Raw genomic sequence first — 21678 nt, 5'->3', positions numbered from 1 at the left:
CTACATCTTTCTTGTGCACTTACATTCTGTGAGTAGTAGTAGTAGTAGTAGCGGGGAGAGAGAATTGAAATACGAAGGACAGCCTTTAAGATTTTCTCCTTCGGGAATCATTCGATTTGTGCGAAGCGATTTTACACAAGCGCTTCTCTCCCCCCTTCTCCACTTATTGCCCGCTTGAAATTCACCCCCGCGTATTTACGATTTTTCGTAGCTTTAAGGATGGGAAAGGGAGTGTGCGCATACCTGGTATGTATGAGAGCGCAAGCTCGTGTCGACTTTCCGGCCAAATCCGAATAAACGGCTTCTCCGCGCCGTGATTACGAATGCTCGACACGATTCTGCCCTTTACATATCCTCACATCTGTCGCTTATTTATAAACATTGGATTAGCCTTTTGAAAACGTTTTGCTCGAGCATTTTACTCTCTATTTCTCTCTCTCTCTCTCTCTCCATCATGTTTACGATTCTTTCTTTCTTTGTATTTTCATGCTTTTTGTTTTCTGTTTTCAGATCGAGGATGCCATGCTGATGTTCGACAAGCAAACCAACAGGCACAGAGGTGAGTTTTTCAGTTTTATATATTGTTATCCCTTTTCGAAAATGTTATATGGATCAACATTCACAACAGAGTAATGAATCAAATTTATTGTTAATCACTCGTAAAGGGATCTACACCATTTTTAGGAGCAGCTGTGTGTACGTGTGTGTGTTTGTGTGTGTAAATCTGTTCTCTCCTCTTTTCGCGCGTATCGATTAGCAAGGTGCTCGCTATAGTTTTTGCTGGCTATTGTGACTTTGTTAAGGGTCACCCCGACAGACGGTTGATAGATTCCTATAAAAAGCATGAAGAATAGCCAGTCTAATTTGTTTCGTGTCACCTTGAATGGAAAAAGTAGGGGAAAAAGGTTCTCGTTAGTAAAGCGCGACAAAGAAAGTAGACCAAAAGAACAATAATCACAGTTATGTTCGACCCATGAGTATTCAACTAATTTCCGTACATTGGTGCGATCAGTCGTCACCTTCAATTCAATCAACCAACGACGACGACACTCGCTGAAAGTATCAATATATAGAATAGGATCCGCTTGGCTAGTGCGCGTATCGTAGAGGTGATTATTTAAGCTTGGCTGAGCAAAGGCAAGACGTAGGTCATAAACCACGCAAGCGCCAACTTGATTTCACGGTAACAAGGCGGACGGGTGGGGGGGGGGGGGGGGAGAAGAAGAAGAAGAAGCTATATCGAGCGTTCGCAGCTCAAAGCTTTGACCGGAACGGATGATCCGATAGCCTGACCGTTCAGCCGTGCGATTATTCATCTGCATCTATATATATATATATATATATATATATATATATATATATATATATATATATATATATATATATATCCCTCTTCCTGAGGCTGTTTCATGCTCGACCGCTCGCGCGCCCTCTTCGATCGTACACAGGCGCGTGCGATCACTCAACTTCTGTAATTGCGAATTCAACTGGTGTGCCCAATGCTACTGCTCTCTGCTCTCTCGTGCAATTTACGAGCTCTTTGTTGCATTATAGTCGAGGAGCTCTAGTCTTACTTGACTGACTTGAACCTATTGAGATCTGTGAAATTCTCTCTGTGCTACAGTCGTTCAAACTTTCAAGTGGATTTATTCGTTCGACTTCAATACTCAACGCTACTAGTACGCTGCTGCTCTTTTGATGCATTACTTCCGAATTGATTGCCAGCAGCATCTGGAGATTTCCATTTCGATGTTATTTGCCTGATTTTCGCTATGTCAGAAAATATTCTCTTTTATTTGAACCATCATATAATTAAAATAAATCGATCACCATAAACCTGATTTTCAAATGGAAAGTTAAACAACGTTAGGGACCAGTCAATTCCTTACTCGTCCAAATACGAGTCACGGGATCCTCAAACGCACTGCAAAGCAGTTGTGGCGGCGTCGGAAGAACACAAGACGGCAGAACTTTGGGAGTGAGCAAAAGGAGCTTTGATCTCAAAGGAGCCTCGAACACCAACGTCGCGGTGGCGAAGTTACGTGTGCGGAACCGATGACCGAAGTTCAAGAGCGCATCTCGCGGGCGCTCGCGCACGATTACTCGCATTTCAACGTCGGAGGTTGCTAGAGGGGCCACGGAAGCCGAGTCGCGAGGGAAGGTAGCCAACTTTTACCTCTGAGCAATTCGGGGCTCTCTCGAAAATTTCTCGCAGCTGCAGCGCTCGTTGTGGGTCAAATAGTTTCGACTGGCAACCTATGGAAATAGTTTCGTCTCGTAGAGTACGCGCACAGCAATAAACCTTTCAACTTGAATCCATGTGCGCGAGTTGAACGAAGGAAATGGAGGGTCATTAAAATCTCGAATTTCGCCGTGCAATTAATTTATCGACATGTGCGCGGCAGTGTGCGTGCGTCCGCCTTTTTGACACTTTGTTCCGAACAAAGTTCATTGCATGCACAACTTGGAAAGCATTTTAGTTTGGCTATTCGCGTTTACCGGATTGGCACGATAACGAGCGAGTGCGGCTTGGTAATCCGTCGAGCAGCGCGCGTGGTTACGGAAGCCGCTCACTTTCCATTCCATTATGAAAATCCCGAGTCGCGCACGCTCCAATTGTCACTCGCATTACGCCCGCAGTTTTCTCAAGGCGGATAGAAAATGCGACGAGAGCGAGAGCTCGAGGGAGGATTTTGAAATATTGAAATGTAACGTTGCTCGCTCGCCATCTCTGCTCTTCTTCCTTTCGCTCACTACCACTACCCTATGCTCTCGCCTATATGTGTATTTTCCTTCGATTCCTATCTCCTTCGCAGACTGACGACTCGCTGTCCGCTTAAGCTTTTTCCTCCATTTTTCTCTCGCTCTCGCAAGCCGCACATAACCCGCGTTTGCCGAATCAACTCGTACGCTCTCTACATTTTTTTGACCTCCAATGCTTTATCTGCTTTATGCTCCTCGCTGATTTTCTTCTTACACCCCATTCTTTTCTATACGGGAATCATACTGCCAGATTGCCATATTTCAACGTAAGGACGAGCTGGAATTGAATGAGATCGCTCAAAATTGAACGTTTCAGCTTCAAGTAGTAAGACTTGGTTTTTGGTTGGACGTCTTTAGAGACGCGATTACTTAAAAGAAATTTCGGGAAGCACAATAGATATACATAATAATTTTTTAATTGACAACGTTCACATTTTCCTAACTTTGAGCTTCCACAGAGTTTGCATTCAGCTATTTCCTCTTTCAGAAAAAGCCACAAAATAAGCGACTCGGCACTCGGTCTGAGAAGCCATCTCTGGCGATCGATGAGAGAGGAAACTTCCGAATGTCAAGCGTAGAGAGCAAGAGAGATTCGCGTGAATGAGAGCTCCATTTCTCCGAGGGAGAAAATAAGATTTGAATATACACGCATACATGGTATATATATACACGCTGACAAGGGGAGAGTGACTTTCAATTCGCTCACGAGTAAAATCGCGTCGACCTGCTGTTGTTGTTCGAATTTGACGTATATCGTCGTGTGTGTATGCGTGTATATGTGAGCTCCATCGTTCAGACGTTTGTCGTCGACGAGCGTGCGCATTGACGTAGAGAGAGACGAGTTTTCGTATCGAGCTACATGAATCTTAATAGAATTTTTCAGACAGTCCCATAGCAACGCATATTGTCCGAGAGACGTTTAAAATAGATTTGTTATCGACGTCTCCTTTCTCTTTTTATCTACGATTCGAGAAGAAAAACCGTTCGCAGTACAACTCTTACGCTGTATGATCACTTCGATCTTACACATGACGCGACGCAGAGCACGTTCAATCAACGATTTCCTCTGATCCGAATAATGAAATAATAGCGCGCATGTGCGTGCGCGCGCGCGTGGAAGAGAGAGAGAGAGAGAGAGAGAGAGAGAGAGAGAGAGAGAGAGACAGACAGAGAGACAGAGAGAGAAAGCGAAGCACGCTAATTGATGCTGCGCGCAACACGTTTGCTGTGGTTCCGCCCTGCATACGTGAACACCTCTCGTCGGCGCGCAACCTGTCCGCAACTTTAGCTATTCAGCGATAACTTAGCTGACGCTTTCTCTTTTCGACTCTGCTCTTTGAATTAATCGTCCACGTAAAAGTTTTGGCAAATAATTTAAGCTTAAAAGCAACACGTGCATGTATTTTTGTCGTGTCACAGGGGGCTGCAGAATTTTAGAAATGCAAAGACAGAGCATATAAGCCGAGAAAAATATTGAGATAAGTGAGTTACGATGCAATGAAAGTGGCGAAAATTGAAAAAGAAGGTTGCAAAGCTCAGATGCAAGCAATCCGTGGATAGGGAATAGGAAGACAGGACAACGAAGTCCGTGATGTTTGCTTAATTTTTATTTGGTAATTAGCTAAGTTATGCAGATGCCGTTAGGTCTGGCGCTAACGGTGCAAAATTTTAATTTACAATTCGGGCTTGCGCGCGGCCGCGGGCGTCTGCATAATACGCTTTGGAAAATAAAATTACGCCCTCAACTGAAATTCATGCGGAGGCGCGTCGCACGCGTTCGCTCCTCACTCTGAGGAGGATCTTGTAGGGTACCATATGCATGCATACATGTATATCATTATCTGAAGCGCGGGAAAGGCGAGGAGCTGAGAAGAAGACGTGAAAATTTCGTTCGCTCTCGTTTTTTCCTTCTTGCGGTCTACCCCGAGCACAGTATTATGCAAAATTATGCATCCTTAAGAAATTCGCTGACGCTACCGTCGAATAAGAGAACAAGAAATTAAAAGTAAGATAAAAAAGTCGTCGAGCGGTCGATAATTCGCAAGTGTACGGGGATCATGCCTCGGGAGAGCGCGTGGCTACAGGGGGTATAGGACTTGTTTCCACTCTCGCGCAAACGAAGACTTAATCTGTAAAATATTTCAAACGGTAGGTTATAAAAAATGTGAGAGCACTAGGTAATTAAATTCGATAAATAATTTACGACTCGCGCGAGCAGCTCGTACACATATGTTGGATAAGGCGAAGGCACGAGAGAGCTGGAGAATGAAGGGACAAAACGTCTATGTACGGAAAAAAGCTCGTTAAGTTTGAGTTAGGGCACAATAAATATTCATTAATGGCTCAAGCAATGTCGCTCTTGTGCACATTACCTCGCTATACGCCGGAGTGTCCGGAGTGTTGTAAGAGAGACCGAATCCTCTGGCAATAGAGATGTTGTACCTAGTTTAAATCTTCAAGATCTATTGGCAATTTATTGTTTTTCCGTTTTAAGCTTCTATCTCGTGGATCATCTATAGACTCTTAACGGAAAACTAATACATCAGTCTGAACGTGGCGCTACGCTCGAATTTTTCTACCTAGTCGCGTGAAATTCATTTGTTTAACTAATTAATCAATGACATTTGCTCAGCTGTACATATCCGATAGCAGTAAAAGGAATGGTGTACCATCGATATCAACGCTAATGAACGATCTCTCGCTTCTGTGGCTGAATACGCGTCAAGACCCATTTCACACGGTAATCATGTCGGTGGGTGACGGGGCGAAGGAACGAAGCTATGAGAGAAGAGAAAGAGGAAAGAGATATATACCGAGGGAAGTAGATTGCCCGCACGAATGTTCTAATGGTTTCACAACTCTTGCCCGAGAGAGATAGTTGGTTGCTATCGAGCTCGCAGAATGATTGGCGCAGGTATACATCGGTCTTCTCGCGCAATTGATAAGCGCGCTATGCATAGATCGACTGTGCTATTAGAGCAGTGCTGTGCTCGAGGCCATTTCATCGCGTACCGTCTATTCCAAGTGATACCCAACCGCCAACGAGAATCGATTATCCGTGGTAATCAGCTTGTAAAACATTGCGACGCAAGTATGGGGCTTTCACACCCTCACCCACTCTAAACGTTACTGGTCTTTATCTCTTTTGCCCGCTTGCATTTCATGAAAATGGGTTTGCAGAGCGATAAAGCCGAAGGGCGAAAGAGGAATGAGGGATTTGCTTGATCCCCCGTTCCTCTAGCTCTTGAAGCTGATGGTGTTATGCCGTCGGAAATTGAATGCACTCATGGGAGTATTATTGCATTCAAGCCAGACCTCGTCTGACTCTTAAAACGATTCTGACGGAACGCTTCCTTCGCTGCTGATGTTTCCTCTCTCTCTCTCGCTCTTCCTTTTACCTTGCACGGCGCTGTAGCTCTCGTTTCAATTCTGATGAAAAAAAGAGCTGCAACGTGCGGCCAGGCGAATTTGCGTCGATTACTCAATTGCGCTACGTCAGATGAAATTTCAAATTTTTATTTTATCTCACCGTTCCATTGCTTTTCTGTGCTTCTTTGAATATTTTGCATAGTGTGGTATGAACAAATTCTTCACATAGTACGATCAAAATTGCATTCGGCTGATCGAAGTAATACTGCGATTTTTGTTAACGTGGATATTTGTGTGGTTGGGATTTCAAGATGAAAATGGAAAAACACAGCTGCTGTAGAAGGTTCATAGAATAACTGAAAACAGCGGCGATAGCGAGGAAGGGCAATATATAACGAGGCTCGGTGTATTGCAAACTCGCTGATGCAAACACATTTGAGATGAGTTTATTGTTCGTCGCACACTGTGAAAGTCGGGGAGCTATTATTCGGGTTGTCGACGCAGTCATATTCGCGCGTGCTCGCCACGTGGCTTGCAAGTTCCGTTGGCACGCGATTCTCCGAGCGGCAATAACTGGGAGATTAAAACAGAATTAAAAGTGTACGGTACACAGACGTTCTTTTGCTTGCTTGCTTACTTGGAGCGAATGCATGTCGAGAATGTGAATCGTACTCGTTGAGCTTCCAGCGCATCGCTCGCTGATTGTGAAATGACTAAATGCTTGCGCATTTATAACTTATTATGAGTATTTGTTTTCTTGACTACTAAGCTCTAATAAACATTGCTCTTTGGATTTTCATATTAGTACATTGATTATTTACGATAATTTGTCAAGATCACAAATGAATTGACAGAGAAAACATTGCCGTGTTAAAGTTGGCGCTACAGCGAAAATTTCTCGTATTTATCGGTCCGCAAGCAGAGACGAGCTCGTGTCTGACTCTTGACAGTGGAGCGCAGCTGATGAGGGTAAACACACGACGAACCCTAGATTTGCTCCCCTTGCTGCTTAGCGTAAATCCGCTACTCGTCCTCCCAGTAAAACCAAGACTTGACGTTGCCCTGCAATATCTACGTGTAAGCACATCGAAAGAGCATCGCCCTAAATATAAACTTCAATTTTTTATACTGTATCTCATCAATTTACCAAAAATTAAAATTCAATATTTAATTTTCTTTTGTCGGTGTAACGCATCTCCAAATGAATGACGATATTGATTCCATTGATAAATCACAAAATGCTTTCAACGTCTCGTCTGTCATATCAGTCATTTTATCTTTAATGAATGCATTCAGTCCGTAGATTGAACAAATGAAGATCGATGGCATATCACAGCGAAAAGAAAGCAAATGCAACGAATAGAAAGATAAAAAAACTCAAGAACACACGAGTCTTGAGACGAATAGAGGAAACGTAGCGTTCGTCTGTCAGAGCAGCTGCAAAAGGTAAATGCGCGCACTAGTAGTAGCAGCAATATGCACAAACGACGGCCGCTGCTCAATCATTCTGAGCTTTAGGCAGGGGCAGCAACAAAGTGTCAGTCGCAACTTTTCCAATACTCATCGGCCTGCCACGCGCGCTTCCGTTCTCTCTCATGATCCGTGCATTTGTAACCAGTCAGTATAGAATTTCAGTAATCCATCATCTTTCTCGCTGCAGCGCGCGCAAGAGTCATTATATCGAAACACGTCGCAAGCTCACTACTTCGCTTGCATAAGTGTAATATAAATTACGTGCTGGCTTGCCACTGGCGCGCCTATACGTTATCAGAGCTATCCGTCGGATGAATATGCATGCAAGGGTAGTAGTCGATCGATCCTATCGTCTTTTCTCCCTGAGTCATCGACTTTTGGTATTTAAGCTTGACTCGCTCGATTCTATAGATTTGATCGATACATTTCAAGTGATATGTGGTTCGAGCAATTACGAAACAACACTTGAGTGCAGAATTTCGTAATATTCTATTAGCATACGTCCCTCGACACTGAAATTCACTAATGACTTTGATAAAGCGACTTTAAATGATGTAGACGTAAGCGTTTGAAGTCGACCCAAATCTTGATAGTGGCGTTAACGATGCGAAGCGCTCGTTGCTGAACTTTAGCAAAGGATTCGGCATCTCGTAGCAGCTAGCAGCAGCCCCCATCCCCCGCTCGTAGCTGCTTGCTCTCATCTCATCTCCGGGTATTAAATTTCGTTTGTGCACAATGCGGCGAAGCGTAATTAGAGAGAAGCCACGTTAGAACGGGATTATTCATCTCTCTCTCTCTCTCTCTCTCTCTCTCTCTCTCTCTCTCTCTCTCTGTTGAGAGTTGAGCGGCGTAGAGAATTCGATAACTTCACGGACATTTTGCGCGCAGCTTGTGAGAGTATCGTGCGCCTCTAATTTCGCTTGGTTTTTACTCAGAGCGCGGGGTATTGCGAGTGACAGCTGGCTGTTCATTATTCCGGGATTACGGAGACGAGGACGACGATGGAACAGCTGAGCGAAGCAGCCAGCCGCACCTTGGCTAAATCCAATTCCTCTAGTAGAGCGGCTCCGTTGACGGCAACAACACAAGCTACGCGTAGCAGTGGCATGGCGCGCGGCCGAACCGAGCTTGATGCACTCGCAATAGCTAAGTGCGCGAGACGTGAGGCGCACGTGTGTCAACGTCGAACACGCCGCCCGGGCTAACTTTCCGAGATAGCACATTTATCCCTTATTAGGTTATCACGTTTGACGGTTTCTCCTGCAAGCGCCGCATCGTGTTGCACCACCTTCCTTTTGCTTTAATTATTCAAAGACTGAGTAAGCTGTTTTGATTCTAGCGACCGGCTCTCTGATTTATGCGTGTAAATTTTATCTAATCAACGCGTTGACGGAAACATTTGCATGCGCGGATTATCAAGGACAAATACTATATCGAAATGAACTCGATCGAGGAGTTGCTCATTCGAAGCCGTCGAATATCTGGATAACAGCGTAATCCCCATAAAAATGCAAGTGCACTCTTTTACCTTCAATCCATATCAGTTTTAATTTAAAATGAATTCCCGGAATTTGGCGAACTCGTACGGAAGCGCACTTTGCGATTTGTCCGGACGAAGCATTAACCCCACCCGCGTGCTAATTCGCCAACTTTGCCATGATAACGGTTAATGCATAACTCGTCGCGCTAATTCATCAGCGTACTTTGACGTTACAGCGAATTAAATGTGTCGAGATCTGTCAAACGTCCTTCTTTCTTTTCATCGGTACACTACGGGGAGAGAGCTTTTAATTAGTTTCGGCCGTGAATTTTACGACTGCGCCAAACCCCATTACCACCTACTTCGGGGTTTTCTCCTGCGTGCACGCAAGATAGTTTTAGCTGACAAAGCGTCTCCCTTCGTAAAGTGGAATCCCTGGAGCTTCTCGTACGCTAACCAACGCATATACATACATACTAATACACAGGCGCATGTGTGCAGCTCGCTCCAATTTCTTATGCAGACTCGGTAATTAAACTGGGAGGATGGAGCCCGTTAACTAGCTTTACGACGTAATTCTCTTTTTTCTCTTCTTTTTTATTCTTTACTCTTCCCCTGACTTCAGCCGACCTGAATTGTTATAATAAGCTTTATTTATTTTACGCAGAGATAGCTGAGAACTAAGATTAACTCACGGAATTTCGCTGACGAAAATAAGAATATTTCCGTTAGAAACATCTTCCATGAAAGGCTGCTTTAGTAACATACCTGTTCACTATTACTGCTTCTTCAAGTCTTAATCATACACCGTTTGCTTTAAAAAATAGTGTAAAGAGTGAGCTAAACGTAAATAATGAATCAGGATTATATTGATATATTGGTTTTTGGCCATATACAAATAGCACTTTATATGACAAAAGCTTTATAAAAATTAAGCTATATCGCAACGTAGAAGAGCCACTCGTAATCTTATCAATAAACGACAGGCATGAAAATAAACCGAGTGGGAAAAAGCCTGAACATTGTGCAATTTAATGCAGTTTACAATGAATTTACACATTTCGCCGAATTTCAGCATTCCACTTTTCTTCTTAGAGATTAGAGATGTTCGCGGTCATTGGGCCTTAGCCGATCGTTGGTCTGTTGGCTCCGCCCTCGCTTTCTTCCGTACTCTTTCTCTGCTTGTCTCTTTTGCTCTCTAACTCCAGCTTGTCGCACCTACCCGAACAAATGTCGGTACGAACACCAGCCTCTGCGTACTAGTGTAACTAGCAATACCCGAGAAGCGCATCTTCCTCGTGGAGTCAGTGGCCTCCAAGGCCTTGTTGTCCTTCGGAGCCAACAAGGATGGTATTACGGCCACGACAACGCTGCGGTGCATTCGAGCACGTCAATGTGTCCAAGCTGGAGTGGCAAGAGTTCCGATGATTGCTAATTTAATAATGTAAATACTCGGCGCAGAATATAACGTGTTGACGCACAAGCATATCCCTTTTTCCTTTTCCACATTAACTATATCGTTCTTAAATATTAAAGTAAACCATCGATAGTGACTAATAAAATAATAATAATAATAACTTTGCTTTACATATTTTACCAAGGTAACTCGCGCTTAAATTGAGATACACGTGATGGACAGTTGAGTCACGATTTACAACCAATCTTGTCAAAATTGATGGATGAAGAAACAGGCAGACTTTAACCTCCTTTTTGATAGTTATTTATTTGAAAACGGGAATGTGCTTAGCGAGGCAATTAGTGGTTCCAAAAGAAAACCCATAAAAATTAAACTTGAAGCAACAGACAAGGTATACGGCAGTGCCAACCATCTGTAGCGCATGTGGACTAACCAACCCTCTGTATTGATTCTAATCAAGCACACGCTGTCGCTCTTTTTGCTGCTAACGTCTCCGCCTAATTATTTTTATTACTTGACCACTTGGTAGGTGACAGTGCGGCTCTTCTTTTCGAATTACATATATCAGACTTCATCGAGATGAATAAATTGCAAAATAGCTAGATTTGTTCGTCCCACGTTCATTGAATCTCGTAGGAGATATATCGCACTCATCAGCGACCCTTGAGACAGTCATGGAATATCAACATTTGGATTAGCGCGTGTATGTCTTTTTTACGATGCGACATTGATCACGTTGTGGCTTTCGTGCGTGACCAAATTATGTGCCACGAGCACTAACTCGCTTACATATACAAATACGTTACGTGTACGTCCATTAGTCAGGAGTCAAATTAACGTGCGCAAAGGGGAAAATTATTTCTTTTCATTTTTTCCATGAAAATCGTCACTCGCGGCAAATTGAGCAATATTGTGTATACTCTCAAAGAGATAAACAACTACTAAATTGACTCACTACACATGCCGCTAATTGACAAAATAATTTTGACGTGACATTTCACATGTGTGCTGGGGTCGGTTGACCAGTCAACAGAGTATACATCCTTAGTTTAGAAAACTATTTGCGCAGAAATAACATGCTCTATTTAAACGTATGTGCAGTTCGCGAAGTATACATAACGCAATTATTCCGAACGGGACAGGAAGAATACATACATGCTGCAAGAGGGCTGCTTGTGTATTTCGACGAGCCAAGGCCAGGGTTAGAACATTACGTTTACTGAACTTGGATGACGCGCGAAGCTCGCTTTCAGCTTATAAGATAATCGCTGCCGAGGGACGGTATACATATATATGGCTTTCGAACTCGATCCATCATTTCTCTCTACGACTTCGTTTGCATACATTTAATAGGTTACGCGGCGTATTCGTACTATGATTTTTATGCGCACTCGTTAAAGACTAAAAGTGTGTGTGTGTGTGTGTGTGCGTGCATGCGCGCGCGAAGGGCTCAGTCCCTAGTGATAGTGGAGACCTTTTCGGTTGGCCTACTTTGTGTCGTGCGGATTTTGCATCCAATCAACTTGCAATGTCGTTATCAGCTTTTCTCTCTCACTCTCACATCCCCCTGGAAAATTTAAATTCGATTCCAACAGCCGTCGTTAGGTTGCCGATTTTCCCCCGAGGCTTCCGCGCGCACGTGAGCTTGCAAGCGCGGACAAAGCGCGTTTGTATGTAAATAATTGTATTTACATACTGACGCTCGCTCGCACACGCAGAAATGCCATATAACCGATGCACCCCCGAAATCGATGCGAGTTAATATTGGAATCTAATGTTGCTGCCACTTGATGGCGGGCTTTATATTGCAATGGCTTTATACTATTGAAAACCGAGAATCCAAGTATTACTTAGGACTTTAGTTAGGAATTTTCCAATTGTGTGTTTCCGAAAAAAAATAAAATTTTTTTCGTTTAATTTTCATTCATATAAATAACAACTGATTGTGAGTGTCCAAAACGAGATTGGAAAATTTTGTTCACCTATCACTGCTATTTTTGTCGTTGGGATAAAATCTGAACAGTCGATGACGCGGCAATCGAAAAAAAAATCAAAGAATAGAAGAAGACAACCATTCACGTAATAAGAGAAAAGAGGAAAAGCGTATTGCTGTTCCGGAAAATGAAGACGGAGCTATCAGTAGCAGTCTGTGCCGCCACCACCATTGTCTGCGGCTGCGAGCCAATTGATTTTGTTTGGCCCTTATTCGTTTTGTTCTATAGCTTTAGCTTCTTTTTTTCTTGTTTGTGCACGCTTCCCGTACCAGAGCATGTATTCTCGTTGAAAAAGAGAACATATGCCCTGATTCAATGATAGCCCTGATACTTTCTGATTCGATTTTGACGAATATGTATTTTACGCTTCAATAAATAAATCTAATTTTCCAAATCTTTTTCGAAAAATACATATCAAGTTCTTAGCTTTATAATCCGCTGTTATCCGATACTTCTGATAGAGAGCAAGTTAGGAGTGAATCAATTATTCAGCAGGCGTGCTATGAATTTCAAATTGGACTCGAAATGCGAATTGGTGTTGGAAGTAAAACGAATCTGTATTGAATTCAAAATTGAAGAAAGCTATGTACAGTTAATTGGCGATTCAACTAGTATTTATGATTCGGTATGACGTTAGTGAACCCTTTAGCAAATAACAAAAATATACGTACCAATACGATTCTCATACATGAGAGCGCGATCGCACACGTATTATGGTTGTGCGAAGGCAATTGAGCTTTCTGTCGCTCGTAAAAGCGATATGGTCGGGACATTAAGCTCGAGCGCCGGCGACTCGCGATGGTTCAATCATTGGACTGCCGCCGTCGCGTATAATTCAACAGACAGCAACGACGCTCGGTTCGTTGTATGTATACATGCAGTCGTGATAAAATTACCAAAACCGATAGATAGATAGATAGATAGATAGATAGAGAGAGAGAGAGAGAGGGAGAGAGAGAGAGAGAGAGAGAGAGAGAGAAAGCTTAATCCATGTGGCTGAGGGGCTTGTAACTCATGAAGCCGCTTTACGAGCGTCTACGCTCAAACCGACACGCGCCGGCAATAACATGCGCTGCGCGTATACGACTACACGCGTACGATTCTCAATGTCTTACACCAGTAGACGTAGTCTGTACGAATTCATTTGACACTTGAGTGCAAATAAATCGTCGGAGATGTCTGTAGGCGTGAAAATTGAAAAACTGATATTGAAAAAAAGCGTTGGAACAAGTTCAAGTAAACAATCACATTTGGCTGAGTTGAATCCGGAAATTAAGTTCGAGCATTTCCTTTACCACCGAGATGTAGCATTTAATTAGCCGCACTAATTGCAAGAATTGGATTTAATTAACCTCCTACCCTTTTGCCCGCCAAGCTCGTTACTTCACGAATATTCGAAACTCGGAACACTCATCTGATTATCCCTACTTTTCGCAAAAGTACTTTGATGAAAAAGAAAAAAATTTAGCGAATGGAAACAAAATTACATACACGCACACACAGCGAGGCGCGGATTTCCGATTACATAGTGATGCTGCTACAATTCTAAAAGAAAACTGATTAAAGCGACGAACAGAATTTAATAACAGCGTGCAGAAAAGCAAAATTAAAAACGAATGAAAAACCGAAAAAAGTGCGAGCCTGTCTTTTTTACTGCGTCAAACTTTTTTGCGACAAAGTGCAGTGGACTTTTTTTTCATTCTTCTGTTTCGTTCGCTCGGCAGAAGCGGCTTCTCGTTATTAAAATTAAATTGCATTATCAACGCAACGTGAACACCGCAAATCCGTAGGGAGGAATTACGGTTACACGACTCTCTCGTTTTTTTTACCGCATGACTTTATTGTTTTCGGCCACGAAACACGCGCGATTTATGCAATTAATTCTCTCATTTGTCGCGCACCAACTCGCCTCCCGTCGGATTTTATCGGATATTGGCTTTTCATCGAGTTCCCTGCGTGCTTCTTTTGTAACCAAGCGTCACTGTACACACATCTGCACACACTCGTACGGATCATGGAATTGTCCGGTCAGAACATACGCTGTTGTGAATTATAATCGCTGTCACACAATGCAATACGTCATTTTACGAGCCTACTGACTTATTGCTTTTCGTTATTGTATGCGATTCGGCTTCAAAGATCTTTTTTTCCATTATTTTCCATGAATTTTGTTATATTACAGATATCAAATGTTTTTTTATTAATACTTTCAAGTATTAATGAACTTATTTTAAACATACAAATCTTAAAGTTCTTTGTTAACTGTTGCTTACAGACTTTTTAATCGAAAAATGAAAAAATAACTGTTTGAAAACTACGTAGATAAATTTAATTTCTGCAAAGTTCCAATTGGACATTGCAAGCTGTTAATAAGTCGACCAAGATTTCCTCGTTTCATCGAGTTAAAAAGAGATGAGCCAAAGGCAAGCTGAGAAGTAATAAATCCCAACTAGCTTAACAAGCAATTACGAAAAATGCAAAGATGCGCCTCTTCCAACTGTATAGCTACTACGATTACTACTACTATTTTAAACGCTCTCCACTTATCTGTAACCAATAAAAGTAAACCGAGCAACAGCAACTGGAAGTTTCCTATGATAATTAAAAAATATATGAGTATATATTGATTTTTCGGGGAAAGCGGAGAGTCGGAAATTTAAATGCGCGCGCTCTCTCTCTCTCTCTCTCTCTCTCTCTCTCTCTCTCTCTCTCCCGCATAAACCGAGCAACGGTAAACAGACGTTGTTCGCGTTCAATTAATGCCAACAATTCCCTTTTGTGAAGCAGGCACTCACAATAACCCGGTTTCTCAAGTACCGTCGAGAGAGAGAGAGAGAGAGAGAGAGAGAGAAGAGCGAAGTCACGGATTAAGGAAGGGGCTCTGCTGCTGCTGCTGCTGCTGAAATAGTGGCATAATAATATTCCGCACGATTCACATTGCGGCATTAGTGATTCCTTGAACGAGTAATGAAGGAATTTAAATATTTTCGCGAGTGGTGCCGGACTTTTCCAAGTCAATTACCTGCAGCGCGCTCCAACCTGTGTATATACTGGATTCGTTCTTCTTTCTCTACGCTCACTTTTATTTTACTCGGGTTTTTTCTCTTCCTCACTTCTTTCCCTCGTGTGCTTTCTTTTTTCTCCTTTTACCTTCTTTATTAAATCTCGTTGGATGCGAATATTACTGCAGCGTAAAATAATGTCGATGTTTCTTCGATATTAATGATATTCCGATGAAATATTTCCGGTACGTTTAATGGAAAACGCAAACGCTAAATTACGTTTCAATCTGCGTGTTTCACGATAAAATACAATGCGATTTAAATTTCGATATTCTTTTATATCTCAAGATATTTTATTATTATTCTAAACTGGAAAACTATGATACAAAGTATTTATTCAAAGTTACATTTATATTTCATATATAGATTTTATATAGTAATTACTTTTTATTATCTGTTACAGGTAAGCCCTTGAAAATGCTATTACACTTAATACGACGTAAGTAATATTGATTAGACAACTATGATTTCGAAGTATAAAGTTTACTTTTGCAATGTTTATTAGAAAAATATTGCCTTCTCAAATATTGCAAATTTGACAATCGAAAATCCATTTGTGCAAATAAAATTCACATAATTCTTCATGTATGGCCATTTCTAATACAATATTTTTATCTTTTTCAATTTTTTTTCCAAATTCATTCCAAAAGCACAATAAGAATTGTGTTGTTAAAGGAACTACGGTTTAGCTTAATATAACAATCGATATGTCACATCGCGAGTCGGACACGCGGTGGATATCACGTCATATGACGACCTCGTATCCCATTGAATCGATGATTAATATTTCAGTGGCAAATAGTCAGGGACGCAAGAGGGCACTCTCCCCTCATACACCCTTCCTTTCCGATATACCGATTGCACACGCGGCTAAACGTTAATTGCCTCATTGAATATGAAATGTACGCTACATCGGCAACCCAGCAATGAATTGAAAATCGAACATTGAGCCATGCTGAGAATTTTCTCTCTCTCTCTCTCTCTCTGTCTTATGTGCTTCAGGTACGTTATGACTTTTGATTTTCTTTCGCTTGTCGTTTTCCACTTCTCGTTACAAAAATGATGACCCATTTAGTCATTAATATTTTAAATGTCATGTGTCTGCCACCTGCAAACGTCAAGATTTCTTTTATTTCATCTCTGTGGTATTGCCATTTTTTAATTTCAGCAAAATTTCAAAATTATAGCAGCTCGTGTGACAGTAGAGTCAAGGCAAGGAATGCGACAAGGGTACAATTAATTTGGAAAAACGTTCAGTTTTCTACTTGTCACCCATTAAACGTACTTGCACACTCTTTTGCCAAAGAAAAAGGAAAGAAAAGGTTAAATTGTCCCGACTTGCTCTTCGCTTTCTGTTTCGCGACTTTTCGCTTGCGTCGTTAGCGCGAAAAAATGCTGAACTTCAATGTTTTACATAGAGAAGGACTGGAACAAATGAAAGGGCGTATATAAAAGAAGGAAAAACACCGTGTCTGTCGACTATTCTTTTGTGTATGGAAAGAAGGTTGTGCAATAATTACGTGATCTCACAATGCAATTTACAACTATTTTTATTACATAGTGAGTAAAATCAAAGAAGATCACTTTTTCGACAATACTCAAATGATCTTTTTTCAGGAAAAGTGTCATTAATTTGCCTGGATAGTTAAAAAAGCTTCGAACCGAAATAACACAACTGAATAACTTTATAAAATTTGTTTTTAAAATTTCCAAAACATTCGATGAAATATTCAAACGAAAATGAACGAAATAAAATATTCTGCATTTATAAAGATCAATTCACATTCAATTTGTGGGATATAACGCAGTGTTACGTAGGATACGTAAATTATTTCGTTTTTTAAACTGGGAAAGGAAGAGTATTATTGCAAGAAGAACTATCGCTACCCAGGAAAAGAAATTTTATTTAAATAAAATGACGCGGATCTTTTGGTATAAAGACTGTATAATGATAATCATCCCTTTCAAAAATTTTCCTTTAGAAGAAACTAAATTTTATCGATTAGTCCCTTTTTATAAAGTTGCGTGTTTGTATTCAAGTAAAATGTAATTTACCTTACTAGTTTAATTTAAAACTTTTTTTTTTCTTTATGTCAGTTGATTTTTTTAGAACTTGAACCTTTATGACTACGTTCTTATAATTAATGAAGAGTTAATATGAAAATAATCCCTTTTATGATACGTCCTACTTTTGACAGGTAGTGATTTGAGTGGTAGTACTTTTGGAAGCCAGAACACTGACTCGTGGCAGAGCTTGTTTAAGAACTCGGAGAATAGTTTCCCTGGTCGAAGTCTCGAAATTTCTCTTAGATTCAAGATAGATATTTTCATTGGTGGAAAGCGCTTGTATTTCTGGAGATACACCTTAAGAGCACACTCTTGTTAATCGAGGCTTTTTATCAGAGATTTTTTGCTATATCTGATTTAAGAGAGAAAAACTTATACACTATGATTAGAAAATAAATTCATGGCAATTTATTCTTAAACTAATCATTTACAATTTCTTATAATAATTTTTTTAATACTAAAACACGTAGAAAGTTGAAATACGAGGGTCATTTAAAAAGTCCGTGCAAAGTCAGAGAGATGGCGCTACTGGTGCGTATCGAGGTTATTTTCAGTTAGTAGCATATCTTGTAAGAGTACACACCAAATTTCAGGCAAATCGGTCTATTATTTTGTGTTTAACATTCGTTTAAATCAAAGAAATCGAGTGGTTGTAAAAAAGTAGATGAAAAAGAATTTCGTATGTTTATCAAATATTACATTATTAAAGGTAAAATACCTCAGGAGATTAAACAGAAGCTTGATAAATATTATGGTGATTGTGCACCTTCGATTAGAATGGTTTATAAAAATGGTTTTAAAAATTTTTGCAGTGACTATATATGAGCACAAAAAACGCTGAATGTTAAGGTCACCACTCCAGATATCACTGATAAAATCCATGATATGGTGATGCCTGATAGTAAAGTGAAAGTACATGAGACTGCTAATGCTTTGAGCCAATGGGTACATAATATTTTGCATCAACATTGGGACATGAAAAAGCTATCCGCTAGGTGGGTTCCACAATTCCTCACGATTGACCAAAACGAAATCATGTGAAGCGTTGCAAGAACGATTTGCAGCTGTTCCAACGAAATCCGCAGGTATTTAAGCGTTGTTTCGTCAGTGTGGATAAAAAAAAGGCTACAGCACTACACTTCTGAAACCAAAGAACAATTTAAACAATAGGTTGCCAAGACGGGATCTGTACCATAAAAGGCAAAGACCATTTTTCGGCCGGGAAGGTCTTTTAGGATTCGCAAGGAATAATCTTCATGGACTATATAGAAAAGGGTAAGACCCGTAGGTAACTATGATTTATTGTTATTGGATAGTTTGAAAACTGAATTGCAAGAAAAACGTCCACCATTGGCCCACAAAAAAGTCCTCTTCTATCACGACAATGCACCAACTAACGTCTCAGTAGTTGTGGCCGCAAAACTGATGGAAATAGGGTTCCAACTCGTTTCACATCCCCCTATTCTCCAGAATTTGCTTCATCGGACTATTATTTGTAAATATATTGTGACTATTTATTAATAAATTGAGTTTTCTGTTGATTTATAAATGTGCAAGCGAGCAGCAGTATTTTTAGCATAAATTATTAGAAAATTAATAGAAAATAGTAGAAATAGAAGAATGATCGATTTAAAAATATTTAAAACTTTCGTAATGTTAAAAGGGTTTGACCGTTTTCTGATTAAACAAAGTCCTAAAATGAAAATTTGATAAAATATTTTTCAGTAAAATAATTATTCGCTACCTGTTATTATAAATAAAGTTCTGGAACTCTAAAATTTTTATTTTATTCTGTTTCAATAATAAATTTTAAAGCATTTTAAGAGAAAAACTCAGTGGTAAAAGTAAGAAACAGGAAGGAGATTGCAGTTTTATGGCCCTGTTCCCTTATCACCTTGTTGACGTTTTCCAGCCGCGTCCGACAGGACTGTAGGCTTTCTACTGTGCAGACGAGTGAGAGAGTATGAGGAAGAAAGAGAAATTGCGATACAAAGACACGTTGGCTTAAACCAGTGCTAGTGTTTTTCCTCGTATGTGAGATTTCGACTATCTTCATCCTCCGTTCGACTAACAATGCTCTCGGCTAGAAAACTGCAAGAAAATTTTCATTTGTCGTGACACTCAGTCTTGTTCTTTCTCAAACTAGGTATTATTCTTTACTTAATACAATGAAGAAAAAAAGAGAACTTCAATTATTATTATATAAAAATTAGTTAGACGTTACAATAGGCTTCCTCGAATAAAATGCACGTTAAGAAAATCTGAAACTGAAAGACAGTTTCGCAGTATAATCAGCGTAAAACCATACGTCATAGCCGATTCTGGTTTGAACATTGCTAGTCGTATCGGATCCTTGCAAATATCATGGGTTTAGAGGAGCGAGAGTAACAAGGACGCGCGATAGATAACACAGCGGCACAAAGTTCGCCCGACTTGGCGCTCGCTAATACAGGACGAAACTCCGAAAGCCCTCGATATATATACATGTATGTGTGTGTGACTTCCGGTATGATTTTGTCTCCTGCGACGCATCCGGCAAAAGTTAGCTGCTCTTCTAGCCTCTCAAAGTAGATATCACTGATTTAATTACCAGTCCGGATGATGTTAACTGATTTTAACGCAATTAAGGATGCTGAGCGTACCACGCTAATGCGCACCACATAGATATATACATCGTGGCTGCGGGATTAAAGTTGACATGGCAGTGATGAATTGCCGATTCTCGAACGATGATCGATTATGGGCTTTTGCGTTTATAAAAAGTAATAATAATGTATCTATCTCTCTGCATAATTAGTTATGCGCACTGTGATTGAATCGTTACAGTATTTGCGTGCTCATAAGCTTCTGTTTGGTTATTCATCATATTCATCCACCCAACGGATTTTACGTATACCAAATGTGTGTATTTAAAAGTCGCTTACTATAGGCGTATGATATTTGTTTCATCGATAAATTATTTTGCTTACCGATACCTATAATAATTTATTTTCAGCGATAATCCAGGCAGCAAAACAAATGAGTTATAAATTTTGTGCCTACGCAAACGCGCTAATAATCTCTCGATAATCGTGAATGAATAGCTACACCAATGGCATTCATCAGAGTGTGTTATCAGACAGTATCGTAAGTACGAAACAAATTAGTCGAGCGAAACGAAATGAAATGCAAATATTATGGACTTTTTGATTTTGTCGCGGTCATTGGAAAAAGTGAAGATACATACTTTAAAGCTTTTGTTCACTCAACATTGAAGTAAATTAAGTGCGCGCCAAATTTCCCACGCTCGATATTTACGCACGGTAAATAAATGCGCATGGACCAATCGATATAAATTCACGCGTAGCCAGCCTGCAGCTATATGCGTACTGTGTGTGCGCGGAGTTTATTTCGATCGGAAAGTTCGAAGCTCGTGGGCAATGGCACATAAAATGTAAATGTGTATACTCAGTTGTGTGCGACGATAATTACTTCACTGCAAATTGCAATTACAGCCGGCGCGGGTAATTACGTTTGGTTTCGCCTTAGGCACAGCGCCAATTTGCCAATCTCTCGTTCAACAACGTCGCTTGCTGATGCAAATCAGATGAAACTATTGATTCGAAGGGTTTTAAAAATATCAAGTCGTAAACGTTAGGAGTAATCTGAAATATGCGAACGTATATAGAGAATAGGATAAAATTATTGGAAACAAAGCGTCATGACAACGTTCTAGCAGGTAAAGTAGGCATAACAGTGTGGTGCTAATAGTGATATTTGACCGATGGGTCCTGTATACCGAACCTTGCCATTGTACATAATCGATTAGGTACGGTCCTTTTTCCTATGAAGCCTACTACACTTGTTTTGTCTCCTCCCCTCTCTACACCTACACATAGTGCGGTCGTCGTGCAGTAGTCTGACGCTTGAGCGCTCGATTTCAACGGCCGCCAAGTTACCGCAAATTTCGCTGATGGCTGCAGGCCCCTCGACGTTTAATGCCGCGCGCGTCTGCGGTGTATGGTTTTCATTTGCGATACACTGATGAAGTACGTATTCGATTATTCTTTGAGC

The 21678-nt window shown here is 40.8% G+C and overlaps 1 protein-coding gene across 1 annotated transcript in view; it reads left to right on the top strand.

Annotated features, from left to right (window-relative positions):
* Positions 1 to 219: 219 nt before the first annotated feature.
* LOC131673919 (RNA-binding protein Musashi homolog Rbp6-like) overlaps positions 220 to 21678 on the top strand; it is a 96509-nt gene continuing 75050 nt past the window's right edge. The window contains exons 1-2 of the mRNA XM_058952310.1: positions 220 to 246; positions 511 to 559. Of these exons, the coding sequence (XP_058808293.1) occupies positions 220 to 246; positions 511 to 559 (76 nt within the window). The remainder of the gene's footprint in view (positions 247 to 510; positions 560 to 21678) is intronic.

This window comes from Phymastichus coffea, unplaced genomic scaffold, assembly GCF_024137745.1.
Source record: "Phymastichus coffea isolate CEN01 unplaced genomic scaffold, Cenicafe_Pcof_1.1 PCOF00204, whole genome shotgun sequence".
In the NCBI taxonomy this organism is placed as follows: Eukaryota; Metazoa; Arthropoda; class Insecta; order Hymenoptera; family Eulophidae; genus Phymastichus; species Phymastichus coffea.
This window is presented reverse-complemented; position numbering and strand designations above follow the sequence as displayed.